The sequence below is a fragment of the Anarhichas minor genome, unplaced genomic scaffold (assembly GCF_050575085.1).
Source record: "Anarhichas minor isolate MPS153535 unplaced genomic scaffold, ASM5057508v1 ptg000027l, whole genome shotgun sequence".
Lineage (NCBI taxonomy): Eukaryota > Metazoa > Chordata > Actinopteri > Perciformes > Anarhichadidae > Anarhichas > Anarhichas minor.
The window spans coordinates 23,400,753-23,416,969 of NW_027466473.1; the positions used below are offsets into that span (position 1 = coordinate 23,400,753).

Here is a 16,217-nt window from a genome sequence, read left to right on the forward strand (position 1 = left end):
ACTCTAAAGGGAACAAAGGTATTCTAAAGGGAACAAAGGTATTCTACGGTAGAACCAGCTGGGCGGGTTCTAGATGAAACCCCTAGAATATGAAAAGGTTCTCTGTCAGACTCCCTGAGTGGGTTCTAGATGAAACATTAGAGAGGTTGAGGAAGGGATGAAAATGTAAATAATGAAAAGGAATAAAGTTGAGAGGTTAAAAAAGCTTCACACGTTCCCCTCAGATCACCTCTGATTAAGATCAAAATATGAATTTCTCAGAGAGATCAAAGTAAAATGATTTAATGATCACAGGAGAACAGCTCTTCTGTCTCCACACAACAGGCTTCTCAGTAATATTTCATGACTATGAGGAAACAATCACGATCGTGGAATAACTATTTTGTTAAACTGACAACGACTGCTTTCATGTAATCACAGATTCATTATTTCATGAGCACGAAAAAGGCAAAGCTAGTTATCTCTAAGAAAACAATACAATGTCGTGAGATACAAGAGATAAATACTTTCTGTATGAGTAGCTGCCCCACGACAAGAGACATATTATCTTTTATCATTTTAACATCATTGGCTACATGAGGCTTCAAAGAATAACCATCTCTCAGTCTGTGGTCATCCACTCAGGGAATATTTGACAGTTTGGGAAAATATCACCAACATCAGAAGCTCAAGCGTTAAATAAGAGCTGAAGGATGCAACATTCCCTTTGACCACTAGAGGGTGCTCTTTGACAGCATTCCTGTGAGATCAGGTCAACTCAGAGGTTTTTATTGTATAAACAGAATAACACTGATAATGAGACCAATATAAATAACACAGATTTGTTTCTTCTGCAGCATTTCAAACACTGAAAATTAGAAGAAACAGCAGAAATACCTTCTGTACCTAGAACTTAGGGACAGAACCTAAACTTGGAAATAAGGGTTCCAAAAGCGTTCTTCCTGAAGGGCTGAGGTTTTATTTCTGGTTGTGAAGAACCCTTTTTGGAAGAAAGATGTTTTTTAAGGATTGTTGAAAGCATGACACACCCACAAAAACTGTGGTTATAAATGAAACCCATGGAGTATAAAAGGGTTCTCGGTAGAACCCCTGGGTGGGTTCTAGATGAAGCCTTTGAAATATAACAAATATATTAGGGATCTCAGTAGAACCCCCACTGATGGGTTCGAGATGAAACCCTTGGACTATAGTCTGGTTCTCAGTAGAACCCTGGGTGGGTTCGTGTTAGCACCCTGAGAAGGTGGAAAGGTTCTGGATAGAACCTCCAAAAAGGTGTCTGGTTGGACCATAAAACCAAAGAAGGGTTCTCTGTAGAACCTCTCATAGAGGGTTCTGGGTGGAACTTTCAACAGATGGTTCCCTTTGTGAGAATCCTTTGAAAGTCTTACAGGTGAAACCTTAATAAAATGTTCTACCAGGAACAAAAAGGGCCTTAGAACCCTAAATGGTTCTGCCTAGCACCTTCATTTCTCAGAGTGTCCTTTACCTCCTCGTAACAACATGAACTCTGGTGCACCAAAGATTTACGAAACGACAGAATCTAGACAGATCTAGAACCGCTGCCAACAATCAAGCAAAGTAAAGGGCAGGGTTCTCCATCCGAGATCTGGCTCGGAACCAGCAGCTGAAATCAATGTGAGATGCCCTGATGCCCGATTCATTCCAGTGTGCTGCCAACGACTCCTGAGGCTGATCGTCTTAAAGGCACAGTGTGCTGGAGCAAGATGCAAAGTCAGACAATCTGAGCCTCGCACTGCAACAACATGCAAAGTGCTGACTCAGCTCAGCAGATAAGGGAGGATTTCAACACACTGAAGCCTCTCATCACACCAGAGGAGGAATTCTGGAGACAAAACATTTCATCCTTGGTGTTCAGAGGATTTTACATTTTTACTGGTTTACTAATAAAAACAGAAAATCATCATAAATCTGAAGGATTAAAGATTAGAAGCACTAGATTTAGATGTGAAGATGTATTTTCATAATTAAACAATTAATATATATATATAAATATATATATATTATAATGTCATTTTAAGCCACTTTTACACTTTTAAAGTCTTGTTGCATTTTATGATATCGCACCTTGTAACTGGTTTTAAAAATAAAGTTTCTAAAAGTAAATATTTGGGGGAATAATAGTTTGCTTATCTCCTTTTTTGCAAAGAGTTAGAGGAGAAGATTGGTACCATTTGTCTGTACAGTAAATATTTGGGCGACTCAGGCGGAGCGGGTCGTCTACTAATCACAAGGTTGGCGGTTCGATTCCTCCTCCTGGCCACATGTTGATGTCTCTGAAGCAGCTGTGGCTTTATGTTTGTTTCACTAACATGACAGCGGTATCAAACCTTCTCATCTAACGCTCTGCAAGAAAGCGAGTGCGTGGACGCTGCACCGCCATCTTACCAGTCCAGTCCGGCTCGGCCGCCCGCCCACGGAGGAGGCCACCGAGCTGACGGAGCTGATGGAGGAGCTGCTGGGGCTGTGGACCAGAGAGGAGACCCCCATGGCCATCCGCTTGCTCTTCTTGGCCTTGGCCGGGCTGGTGGAGGGGAAGCCGATGCGGATCACCTTGTGGATCGGAGCAAACAGGCCAAACTTGTGAAGACACTGAAAGTATCTGCAGGGAGAGAGGCGAGTTTTGTTTAGCACAGAGCGGCTCCACCGACACAGAAACACAGTTTATAGAGCGTCCCTTTGGGATTTATTTTGGGGATTCAAATACGTTAATAAGGTGCTTACACTGAACAGCTTATAAGCATGAACAGAAAGATATGCTCCTAGTAATGATTGGAAATGATGATGTTTCAGGAGCATAATAGCCACCAATTAAATAGTAAAATCACCTTTAAAACTCTACCCACAGTAAAGTCTCCTGACTGTCACTGTTGTGACTCTATCGCAGTAAATCCACAAAATCCGCCCACACACCGACAATTAAATGAAACCCTGTGGTGGTGTCTGCTGCAGTCGGAGTCTCCTGGACCACATTTTTGTCATGATGACTCACAAACAGAGTCACAAGGTGAAAACAACACATTTAATGGGATACAAAGTTTCAAACAAGACCAAATCTTTAGTAGAAACAAATACTCGTGCTTCTGGATCTGGACTTGACGTGAGAAAAGTGTCTTTTTTTCCATTTGTTCCCCTGTTTTGGCTGACGGCCAAAGTTCAATACGACTTTAAACAGTTTGTTATTTATGGAGAGAGAAGAATGTGTGTTGTGCTCTGAATAAATATGATACATGTGATAAATATGAAATATAAAAACACTGAAACTTGTGGGTCACGAACAAGCAGATGAAAGAACAAACGACTGAACAGATGGAGCCACAGTCTTCCTCTATTTCCCTTTAGGAGGACTTGGTGCGCTTGAAGCACATATAGTGTGTGTGTGTTGTGTTTTGTTGTGTGTGTCTGTGTGTGTGTGTTGTGTTGTGTTTGTTGTGTGTGTGTCTGTGTGTTGTGTTTTGTTGTGTGTGTGTCTGTGTGTTGTGTTGTGTTTTGTTGTGTGTGTCTGTGTGTGTGTGTGTCTGTGTGTTGTGTTTTGTTGTGTGTGTCTGTGTGTGTGTCTGTGTGTTGTGTTGTGTTGTGTGTGTGTGTGTGTGTGTGTTTACCTTGTACCAGCCACAGCACCATCATTCTTCCCCAGGGGCTCATCCAGCTCGACCCCACACCATTCACCCTTGGCGAAGTCCGTCTCTCCCATGTAGCGAATAACTCCCATCTTAGAGCCTCCCACCTGACAACAGGGGAGGAAAAGAAGGTCCGACTGTTAAAGTGTGTTCACACCAAACGTTTTCGCACGATTACATACGAAGAATGGCGCGAAAACGGCCGCCTGGCGTCTACTGAGAAGTTCGCCTGACGCTGTGTCGCTAAATCCAATAAGTGAATCAGAAAATATTGTTGTCATTTTATATTTGTAGAGACCAGAATAACTGTATGTGTACAAACCACAGACTCTAAACTATAACCTCGCCGCTGTATTTATGCCAAGATGATGCTATTGTGAGTGTTGATGGAGCTGCTACAACGTTAGCATAGCCTAGCACGCATCGAACCAAACAACAAGGACAGACCTGATAAAGCACAAACTCTTATACGTACTCTTATATTGTTTGTTTGTTTATCGTATTCTTTTGTACATTTTAATATTTGTATTATTAGTTATGCACTGGGTTGATTTTCCTGCACTAAAGTTAAATTCCTCGTTTGTTAAAAACTAACTCAGCAATAAACCGTTTTTGATCAAAATGTACAAACGTCAAACATCTGGTCACACTTTCCTTAAAGAAAGAGCTCGAATAACAGAAATAAACACCAAACCAAAGTGTTACACTGAAGTCTTAAAGACAACGTTTAATGCTTCCACGGAGAATGAAAAACAGAGAAAAGTCTGAATGAACTGAAGTAAACGGGGCAAAGTTTAATGACTGAAAAACTACATGAAAACATCTGTTTACAAACTCACACAACTGGTGCAGTACAACCCAAGTCTCATTCATCCAGTTGTACGCTCACTACTCCACACACACATGCACCTTCAGTAAAACATCACTATTATAAACTCCTCTGCATAAAGAGTCTCACACAGAAGGCCGGCTGCTCGGTTGGAAGTGTTGTAAATACGGTTTTATATCTTTGGGAAGTATTTCTGGATTCTTTGTTCACCACAAAGGCAAGAGAGACATTTTCCTGAAGAATTCCAAGTAAAACTGAGTGATAATATACAAACTATCCTTTTGAGGGTAAAGTATTCCTTTAACATTTGAGAACCCAAACCTTCCAGAAAAAGACGCCCTTAATAAGTAAAGACTGGACTTTAGGAGCTGATGGAACTGAACACAAGCATACAACAGGGCGTGGTGAGTCGCTCCTCGCCCTTCTGTTGTCAGATGAACCACGGAGGCCACAGCGTGAGACATCACAGTGAGACGGTCGGCTGTCGGCCTGTCTGTGAGACGTCTCAGTGACTCGGTGTAGAGACAGACAGTCGGCTGGAGCCTCGTCTCGTTACTGCCGGTCCTTCTGTTAAAGCCGTACTCTCAGTCTCACCTTTAGCTGTAAACATCTCTGACTTTAAACTACGCTACGCTCAATACAAACTCCTCAGACGTTAAACCGTCATCTTTGGTGAGTTCCTTGCGACCCTAAATGGAAACTCTGCGTTTAATATTTAATATTCTGATGGCGTTTGCTGGCGGCGAGGCTCCAGGGTTTTGTGGGTCTGTCGGTTTGGTCCGGACTGGAATGATCTCTGTGAAACATCTCACCATGGAGGAACATACAAGTCCACCTCGGGAAGGATTGTAATCACTTTGGTGATCACTTCAAGTCAAACATTTTGGAGCTTTATGTGGATGTCCAATCAGTGTTGATGGCAATTATAGTCGGTTGAATCAATAAGTTCATCAGTGCTGTATTGACCCAGAGAGCCTGTTTTTTTCCATTTTTCCAGCGCCGTCATGATGAAGGAAGAACCAGAACACTTCAGCTTCTCTGGTAGAAATTCTAAATCAACCCGGATTGAAATCTTAGGGATTAACATATGGTCTCAATCTCTAGTTTCAAGTCTTCTTCAATACAGCATGATGTTCATTTAGTAAATGATGGTCCATCTAGAGTCAAACAGACCATAAAGCAGGGGATGCTTTAGGGCGGGGCTACACGGTGATTGACAGGTCTCTACCAGAGACGTATATGGCGTCTCTACGTCACTCCTCCTCAGTCCTAATATGGTCACTTCCTGTTTACTGGTTGCAAAAAGCCAAGATGGCGACGACCGAAACGCCAAACTTGAGGCTTCAAAACATCCACAAACCAACGAGAGACGTCACGACGTCTACGTCCACTTCTTATATCAGACGGTGGGTTCCCAGATTGCATTTCAGCCAAATGTGTTCCTCCTTTTTTTTCCTCTCCACACAAATGTGAGACTTTCGAGCCTTTGAATGAAGTTACTGTAAGTGAGTGAGCATGTGGTGAAACTGTCAGCCAGTGAAACCTCAGTTTGGTTGTTCAGTTCATACGGAAATGACATTTGGAAAGGGAGCATTCGTCTTTTTTCCTTTTTGATAAACTCATTCAGGCTCCGTGTTTACTGCAGCCGTGTTATATTTGTGTTAAGGGACAATTTCATCGACCGGCGGCTTTCACACTTCCCAAATAAACACCACCCGAATTGCATGCAGCCATTTAACCTTTACAGAACTCTACAGTGAAACCCACGGCCTCTGATTAAAAAGTGAGAGCCAGCAGGGGAGCAGCCGCTCTGTGGACGCATCATGTGTTCAGCCTCGGAGGGTGTTTGGGAACATTTCTGTAAAATAAATCTTTAGGCTATTTACACAAACCGCAGCAAAGTTTGACCTTAGTTCAAGATTACTGCAAGAGAGCATTATGAAAACAATGACTACGTTTACATGCACATAGTGTTCCACTATTAAATCGATACGGGTCATGGAACGGCATATTCTGCTTGGATGTTCCAAACTAGGTCTTATTCCAAATGTAGCATTTTGATTGAGACGCTTGAAATGCCGATATTATTCTGGTTTATGGAGCACTTTCTTTGTATAAAGTGCATTCAGAATATTTGACAGAAACTGGATCTGTCCGTGGCTGTGAGATAGATTACAGGAAGTAGTTGGCTTCACTGATCAATGTATCAGCAGCAGTCTCTCCTCTCTTAAGTGCTGAAAGTAATCCGGAGTGATTTACAATATTGACCAGGAGGAAGGCTTTCGCCTGCTTCCACCGGGTCTGATGTAACCGTCCCCAGACGCGCATCAGCGAATGGAAAGCAATGCGACCCATCGTAGGGGCCAATAATCCCATCGTAGGGGCCAATAATCCCATCGTAGGGGCCAGTAATCCCATCGTAGGGGCCAATAATCCCATCGTAGGGGCCAGTAATCCCATCGTAGGGGCCAATCAGAGAAAACTCACAATGGCCATGTTGACCATGTTTTGTCGGGCAATGGTGGATTTAAAAAAACGTAAAAGGTACAAAGGATGAATTCTAGCGGAAGCTTCGTGTGGGGATCAACCATGCATCACATTACACAGCTGTGAATAGTCCACTGGGACTCTCATCTAATGACTTTCAGCTTCTATGAACTATGTTAGTCTCAAATATTTACACAACATCAAGTTAACTTCTTCCACTCCACCAGTCTTCACTGTAGACCCGTCTATTTTTAGGGGGGGGGGGGGGGGGGGGCATGGGAACTTTAAGAGCAGACAGCAGGTCAACAGTAGAGGCCACACTGAAGAAGTATACGTCATTTAAAGGCTGAGAACCTGAAGATAATTATAAATAAGATTGAGATGCAGTGTGTGTCTAGTTGTTCTAGGGCTGAGAACATTACGATGGAAGTATACGATGGCCGTTCCCATCCTCACGTATGTCTAAGTTGTTGCAGCAATGTTTGGGGTTAATACCATTTGTTACACATATTTGTTGCTAGATTTAACCACCAAGACCTTGAGGACCACCATTTAAACATTCATGCTGTGATCTATTGTCTAAGACTTTTGAGCTTTGGTTATTTCTGCAGGAATTGCATTTTTTGGGCGATTGGATGGCGAGCACTTCTGTTGTGGAAACTGCTCAGAAGAAGATGCCGTCAGTAGAATGGAACGGTTACGTTGAGGACTAACATCCTCACACATACAATCAGATAGTGAAATAATGTATGTTCAATAATTCAATGAGAAGATCAATACCACTCTCATGTCAGTCTGTCAAGTATAAGGCTACAGCCAGAGGCTGGTTAGCTTAGCTTAGCATAAAGACTGGAAACAGGGGGAAACATTTAAATACATTAAATACAAATTCTAAAGTTTAGTGACCCCTCTCTCTGGAGAGCCCATCACGAGAGGGAACCCTGTCCAACAACACAAAATGACTCACCAAAACTCGATCTCCAACTCGAAGATCCTTATCGCCTTTCTTCACCGAACCCTTAACCGAACCGTTGTCGGACATGTTGGACCCGGACTCGTAGCCCGTCTTCACCGCGCTGTTGAGCAGGCACTCTCTCAGTGGCACTACCACCCTCTGGCCAGGCGGGACGCCATTGCCACCCTGCTGAGTCTGATTCTGAGCAGAGTCAGTGGAGTGGCTGTCGCTCCCCTCTCCGACCGGCTGTCGGGTGAGCTTCGAGGGTCGCGTGAAGATGCCCTGGAGGGGCTGGCACTCAAAGTAGTGCACGCCGCCCACTGACCCGTCGTTTTTGCCAACTAGGTCATTCAGTATCACGCCTGCCCACTGTCCCGGGGCAAACTGGGTCTCCCCCAGGTAGGCAATAACTCCAAGCTTGACACCGTTGACCCAGACCTGCTCGCCCACCGTGTAATCCCCCAAAACATCATCGCCCTCTTCAGAGATTTTAGTTGGGGTGGTGGGCTTGAGCGGAGCGTCTGGAGAAAAAGAAAAACAGTACATGTTATTTTTAATGACGTAGAGCAGGAAAAAGCTCATATAGCAAAAAACAAAAGCAGGTAGCAAGACATATAAACATCACTGAAACAAATGCAGCACACGGGACTTAAACCACTTCACATTCTGCTCCCTGTTGGAGGGCCAAGTTGTAAACAGTGCGTACATTGTGAGATCATCCTCATTCACAGTCCAGCACAACTGCCTTCACACTATTCATCCCGTTTGACCGTGTCACGCCGGACGGAAAAAAAGAAAAGAAAAGAAAAGAAAAGAAAAACTGCATCCAGCGCAACAGTGCAGTTTCTGCAAGATTAGGCGTTAATCGAATTCCTCCGGGAGAAGTGGGTCAGAGAGACCCACATGCAGCCGTGTGATATCGCCTGTTCGACACACAGATGAGCTGCTTTTTCTTCTTCTCTTTCCACAGCAGCCTGTAAACCGAGCAGGGCATCATTAGCACGCGGTCTAGTGCGCCGCACTGCCAGTAAAAGTCTGTGTTTATCTGTGTGCAGGAACGCTCGGTGCCAGGGCCGTCTCCCCGACACCCTGAGAGAGGGCCTGGGGCTCTGTGGGCCACAATAGCTGAGCTTTATGCCTCAATTGCTCCCATATGTTGCGATGCGAGATGTGTTCGGCTCAAATGCAAACGGGTACAGATTCAGAAAAGGGTTTTAACTGGAGGAAACAGTTAGAAAGCCTTTAAGAATGCGCTGCTTCACTGTTTATTTTGGGGGCGATATGCTGCAGGCTTTGAGGAGACTTTTGAAGTCCGTTTGTTTCGGTCTGAATCAGGTTGTTCTGTTAAACATCACATTTATCAACTGACCGAAAGATATTGACAATCAGAAAAGTGCTCAGGACCCTCATTGATCAGTAATGTGTCCAAATGGATGTCGCCCAGAGCAAACTGACATATACAGCATCAACATCAGCACATTGACCCACATCTGCAGCTGGAAGCACAGCTGGACTATGAACCTCGTCCAGAGCACCAGAGACGGTTTGGAAGTGTACCTGAGAAACCGTCCTGTTAATGCCAACGAGGTCGTGGTCCAAACGATTTGGACAAGATTCAGTTTGATTTTTATTCAGAATACCGTTAACACTGACAGACTGGTTGGGTTTTTACAATGCAAGTAAATCAGCAGCCATTCAGCAGCCGAGAAGGTACTCAAATAAAAGACAAGATTTCTGAGTATTTATACTTCTCACTGCCACCGTGGTCAAATAAACTGCATTACATGTATTTATATGAAAGGTCATTTTATCCACCAACGGAATTACAACTATACATCCATTCTCAAAGTGCCCCCCTCCCTTACAATGCTAAAATGCAGAACCTAAAATTGTTATTACATTTATATTATTCTCATTATCTCTCATATAATAATTTAGATTTGAGGATGGAAGGATCGCAGGAGGAACGCAGCCTCTGATTGGTCGACTAGTCAAGAACGCAGCCTCTGATAGGTCGACAGACTCAACCCAAGGCATTATGGGAATGCTACAGAACAGCTAACAACAACGACTACTGTTGTCAACATGGAACATGGTTTTTGACATGAAGCACAATATACTTAAGAGACAGTTAGTTTATGATTGTCTGAATCCAGTCATCTCGCTAATGTACGAATTCAGTTTTAATACCTCGACTGTTATTCGTAGAATCTCATCGTTTCCTGTTTCCCACTCTCTTCCAGTAAAAAGATCAAATAAAATTAACTCGACTTCCAACATCAGAATGAAGTGTGTTTATCTGACTGCAGAGCTCCGCACCTTCACACACAGTGAGGGCAGAAGACAAGCACAGCACCAGCCAGTGCATCATGTGATCCAGCAGACCCAGAGCGGCGTTTCAAACCAAACCTCAGCCAACTCATGATTTTGGGTTGCCGAGGCAACAGGAGAGTGAGGGCAAAAGGATCCTCGGCAGACGGGAAGACTGGAAACACAGCCCTCACTTTCACTATTGTGCTCGGCCACCTCCCTCCACCATCTGAATCCCACTATTCATCCGCTCTGCACAATGAAAGCTCCACAGCTTCCTCCCCTCCTCCTCCCTCCAATTATCCTCCCCATCTCACCCTACTTTGGTCTCACACACACACACACACACACACACACACACACACACACACACACACACACACACACACACACACACACACACACACACACACACTCACACACCTCTTTCTCTGGCCTCTTTAACTCTGACTATTTATGATCACTTTCCACAAAGGCTATCATCTTGTTCTTTCGGTGTTGAATTGGGCTGATCAAGGCTGACATTGTGTCTCCAGCAGTGGCCGTGGCAGCTGTGTACAGACACTAACAGATGGAGGGGGCTGAGCTTCAAGGTTTCTGGACTTTTGATCCCTTTTGTTGCCTTCAAATGTACTGTGTCTCAAGGTGAAAGCGTTTTAGACATAAAGGAAATCCACAATCAAATGTCATGTTCTGTGTTTAAGAAAACATAAAAATCCACACCTTAAAGATGTTTTCAATGAGCACAAACAGCTTTTTAATTGTGTTATTATCTCTTTAACTTTCTGTGTTTGCAGCATTTTTCTGTATTTTCAGTCTTTGTATTTGGTTAATTTAGCTTCACGCTGCCAAGTTACAGGCTTCACATGGACTCATATGGTTTCATAGTCTACAGGACAGTGATGAAAGAATTTAAGAGATGTTGTCAATGGGGCAACCTCCGATTTAAAGAAGTGTGTTAAAGCTGCATTCTCTCTAATGTCCATCAGGGGGCGACTCCTCTGGTTGTCATCTTTGTTTTAAAGCATCTTTGGTGCTAGCGGAGATTGTAACGGTCAAGTTTCAAATTTAGGAAGGACTAAATGGTATCTGAACATCTGTATTTATATACTTAAACATTCAGTGAAGAGGTTAGTCACTGTTTACCTTTTTATCTTTGCTTTTAGGGGACACAGTTTTCTAACAGAGTATGACATGGCTGTCTGGAAAAAGGGCAGAAACCAGTGTTTTCAGGTATTTGGTGCTTCAAATATACTTTGCCTTTAAAAGCATTACCTAGAAGAACTGTTCAGTAACTATTACGGGACGCACCCAAAGGACTGGAACCATCAGAGGATCCGAGTGTGGATTTCTAATGAGGTCTCCTTTTAACATCACTGGGTGTGTCAGGTCTTTGTGGGCAAAGCTGCACATAAACGACTGATTTACTGTATGTCAATATTGGATTTACAGGTCTGCGGCATCAATGTGATGAAGTCCATTCATTAGTCAGGTAGCTCGTTTGCTGCATTAGCTTAAAGCAGATATTTTCTTTTTGTTTCTTAGAATCAATTTCCTGCAAATTTGAAATGGAAATCTTGATATAAAATGACAAATAACATGATTTATCTTTGACTATCTGCATGTCATCTGCCTATTGTACTATTTAGTATGCCAAAAAAAGATTCAGTATGTCCGAATACATCGTATGCAAAAAATACCAGAATGTTCTGCAGATGTATTTCATCCGTTTGCATTTTGCAGTATGCAAGTCAGCATGCTTTTCTGACCCATAATCCTTTGTGCAGCAGATATATGAGCAAGAGGGACAAAGTTGACCCAACTAAATGCATACTGCATGCAAAAGTATGTACTTTGTAAGGGCAGCTGCAGTATGTACTAAAAGTTTTTTTTTTAAGTATACGATTTGTAACACAGCTTGTGTTTTAAAGCTGCTCTATTCAATAGATATAACCCCTCATTAAGTATGCTGTTGCAAACATGTGGATTTTATGAACTTGTTGAAGTCAATCTTTAAGCTGCACTACTCGATATCCTTGTAAAATAAAACAGAACGCCTCAGGACCATGAGCAGTTTTAGCATCTTTCAGGTGTTTTGTTTTTTACTGTCTTTGTTCGCTCTCATCTGCGTCGTTTCCAGATGCAGCAGCCAGCTGTTGTCACTGAATAATCCCTCTGTGCTCTACTTGCCCAGCAACAGCAGAAAGATAAAGTTAGCTAACTGTGTCAGCTTAACGGAGCATTTAGCCGCTAAAAAAGCCAGACGTTTATTTTTCTCAGGAGTTGGTGGAGAACAAAACGGAGATAAAAGGAGAGTTGATGTTGGAGTCACATTCTTTAGGTGGTCAGATGCTAATGTGGCTCTATGTCTGCTGGATGTGTATAGGCAACTCTTTGTTGCTAACACATGACATCTATATAAGGTGTTAGCCGGCGGCAACCTTCGGTTCTGAAAAGTGAAGCTAATGTTGAAGTGTCTTAAAGCTGCATTCTCTCTAGTGTCCACCAGGGGGCGACTCCTCTGGTTGTATAGACGTCTATGAGAAAATGACTCTACTTCTCTCTCGATTTATTACCTCAGTAAACATTGTAAACATGAGTTTATGGTCTCAATCTCTAGTTTTAGAGCACTTTAGAACAGAGACTTGTCAATCACCGTGTAGCCCCGCCCTAAAGCATCCCCTGCTTTATGGTCTGTTTGACTCTAAATGGACCATAATGTACTAAATGAACATCATGCTGTATTGAAGAAGACTTGAAACTAGAGATTGAGACCATAAACTCATGTTTACAATGTTTACTGAGGTAATAAATCAAGAGAGAAGTAGAGTCATTTTCTCATAGACTTCTATACAACCAGAGGAGTCCATGGTCACTTCCGTTCACTAGTTGCAAAAACAACCAAGAGTCTCCTAAAAGGCAGCGGCCTACGACTGTGACAGACATTTCTGTGGAGAAACGGGCTTCCAGGGTCCCAGCAGACGTTCACATCACGAGCGGCGGCACAGCTCTGTTATTCCCACATCAAAGGCAGCTCGAAGGAACTGGCTCAGCTGCTCTCTGACAGCTTCCTCTAGAGGGTGAAACAGTCATTTAAATTCAGCAAAGTAAAGTCTGCCAACTTCCGACATAATGGCCCCCGTCTCACAATGCTCCCAGCTAAAACCAACAAACAGGGGGTTGAGATTTGGAGCCGGGCCGCTGCTACTTGTAAACGAATCCCTCCATCAGTGCTGTCCCACCGATATCTTATTACTGTTTTATAGCAAACTTTCAGAAACAAGAGGGATGTCTTCCAGAATAATGAAGTAATCATAATAATCAGTGTCTTATGAACTGAAAAAGTGTTCAAAAAGGCTCCTGTGTGATGGAAGTGCCCCTCGAGTACTGACAGACATGTTCTAGTGCAGATTACAACACATTTTAAGGTTTGATTTCATTTGTATGGCAAGCGGATATATTAAAGATCAACATGATTTACATTAAAGTTACTGTGAGGAACTTTTAACAGAGAGAAGATTGTCTATTTCTATAAAGTATTCATGATGTCATCTGGTCCGACTCTCCGCAAAATCAGACGAAAGGATTAACGGCAGCAGGTTGACCAGAAACTCCTTCCAAAGCCAGGACGCATCGGACCCGCTGGAGGGACACACATGACTCAAAGTCATAATAAAGCTTTTTTTATTTTAAAAAGGTTTAAAAGTCTTCTCATCTAAGAGCTCTCTTTAATTTCACATTCACAGCATCTCATGATTATTTATTGATTTCATATTTATTGTATTTGTCGTTCTTTGTTTCTTGTATTCTCTGCAGATATTGTGTTACACTTTTATTTTAGCACTATGTACACAGTTTACATTTCTCACTGTCCTTTATTTCTATTTGTTCTTGTATTCCTGTGTGCTGACATAAAGGAGCAGCTGTGCAAACCCAAAGATATTCACTTTAATAGGAAATTTAAAAAGAGAAAATCAGGAAATATCTGGATTTGAGAGGATGACAGCAGCATTTTAGGATATCTTTGCATGAAAAATGACTTAAACAATGAATCAATTATCAAAATATAAAAACAACAATTGGTGAACTGATTGCTGCAGCTCTCAGGAGTAACCCTGTCAACTGGAGAAGGACATGAGTCACTTGCAGGAAGTCGTAATACTTTCATCCAGCTTTGGTTTGCAGTCGTGAAACTAAGAGAACCACTATCGTCATATTAAATACCATTAACATTAACACGGCAGTGCACTAAAGTCATTATGAGCTGTGTAAATGAAACACTTCCTGAGTTGGAAAAAGCAACAGCTCTGTTTTTTCCCCCCCGTGACATTCCACAGTCAGCATGAACCGTCACACACTCTGATAATCGGCCTCCAATACACACCGCTGGTGATGTGGAGTGAGTGAGGCTGCAATTGAGCAGAAACAGAGCCAACGTGTGCGTGTGGAGCTGCTGTCATGTGGGATAAAACCGGAGCGGATCAACAGGGCGGCCGTGTTTAAGAGTGACAACAGCTGTGATTACTTTTTTGCAGGCAGGGGTTTGTGTTTTTCAGAGAACTCTAATTTTGGTTGATCACGTTTTTTCAGAAGCTGTGTCCACATGTCACCTTTTCATTTCAGATTTCAGTGCGTTAGTCTCGATTCTTTAGGTCTTTCCTGAAGAATAAAAACATAAAAACATATTTCCCTAAAAGACTTAACGTCGGGCGTGTAACTCACGGTAAGTTTATCTGTGAAAACGGCCGTAAACACAGATATATAAAACAACCTTATAAAGTTAATACGACAGGATCAATTCACACTCTTCTGTGTCGTAGTGTGTTTATCTGTAAAAAACAAAACAACGAGCTGAAAGACGCTAAAACGCTGTCAGTCAGGAGATAAATCAGTAATTGACATTACGAGTGACTCTCGTTACATTTCACATTCATTTAATCCGTTTCTAATATCCAAAACAAAATCATTTCAGCAGCTTTAAAAAAAAAAAATCACTATTATTTTGATCAATATTGAGCTTTTTTAATTATCATGATTATTCATTGATTTTAGGGACTAAATATTTTCTAAGCACATTCACAATTGAATAAACAGAGCAGTTGTTGTGCTACGTTCCTGCTAATGTTTAAATCTCTGCATCAAAATAAAGACTTGAAATGAAGTTTTTCTTCACCTGATTCAGCGCCTCTTCATTGGCCCGACATACACAGCACATTACTCTTCTACAATGCAACATTCAGCAGAGCTTTCCCCAGGCTGCCGCTGCAGGGTACACCTGCAGAGGCTTTACATCTATCCCAACAGTGAACCCAAAACATCTGGATCGGTTTAGGAAGCGCTTGATTTGATATGCATCGGAGTTTTTCTATGAGCGGAGCATTTTAAACGTTAATATCTTAGTCGATCATGTTCATTTTGGTGCATAAAATATTCTCAAGACTTTAGCGCCAACCGCGGAGTCGCACAGCTCGTCAGTGTCACATGGGCGGCCAATCAGACCAAGAAAGAGGCGGGCTATACTACTTGATGCCAGCAGATGTGGGAGGAAGTAGGAGGCAACCTCCAGTTCTGCTGAGTGAAGTCAAAGCTTCATGTGTTAAAGCTGCATTCTCTCTGGTTGTATAGAAGTCTATGAGAAAATGACTCTACTTCTCTCTTGATTTATTACCTCAGTAAACATTGTAAACATGAGTTTATGGTCTCAATCTCTAGTTTCAAGTCTTCTTCAATACAGCATGATGTTCATTTAGTACATTATGGTCCATTTAGAGTCAAACAGACCATAAAGCAGGGGATGCTTTAGGGCGGGGCTACACGGTGATTGACAGGTCTCTACCAGAGACGTGTACGGCGTCTCTACCTCACTCCTCCTCAGTCCATATATGGTCACTTCCTGTTCACTGGTTGCAAAAAAAACATGGCGACGGCCAAATTGCCGAACTCAAGGTTCAAACCGTCAGTCCACAAACAAATGAGAGACGTCACGACGACTACGTCC

At 42.6% G+C, this 16,217-nt stretch overlaps 1 protein-coding gene across 1 annotated transcript in view; it reads right to left on the reverse strand.

The window, feature by feature from the left end:
* Positions 1-16,217, reverse strand: part of clip2 (CAP-GLY domain containing linker protein 2) — a 31,929-nt gene that overhangs the window by 14,875 nt on the left and 837 nt on the right. The window contains exons 2-4 of the mRNA XM_076101506.1: positions 7,922-8,430; positions 3,621-3,745; positions 2,407-2,620 (exon numbers count right to left, since the gene is read on the reverse strand). Of these exons, the coding sequence (XP_075957621.1) occupies positions 2,407-2,620; positions 3,621-3,745; positions 7,922-8,430 (848 nt within the window). The remainder of the gene's footprint in view (positions 1-2,406; positions 2,621-3,620; positions 3,746-7,921; positions 8,431-16,217) is intronic.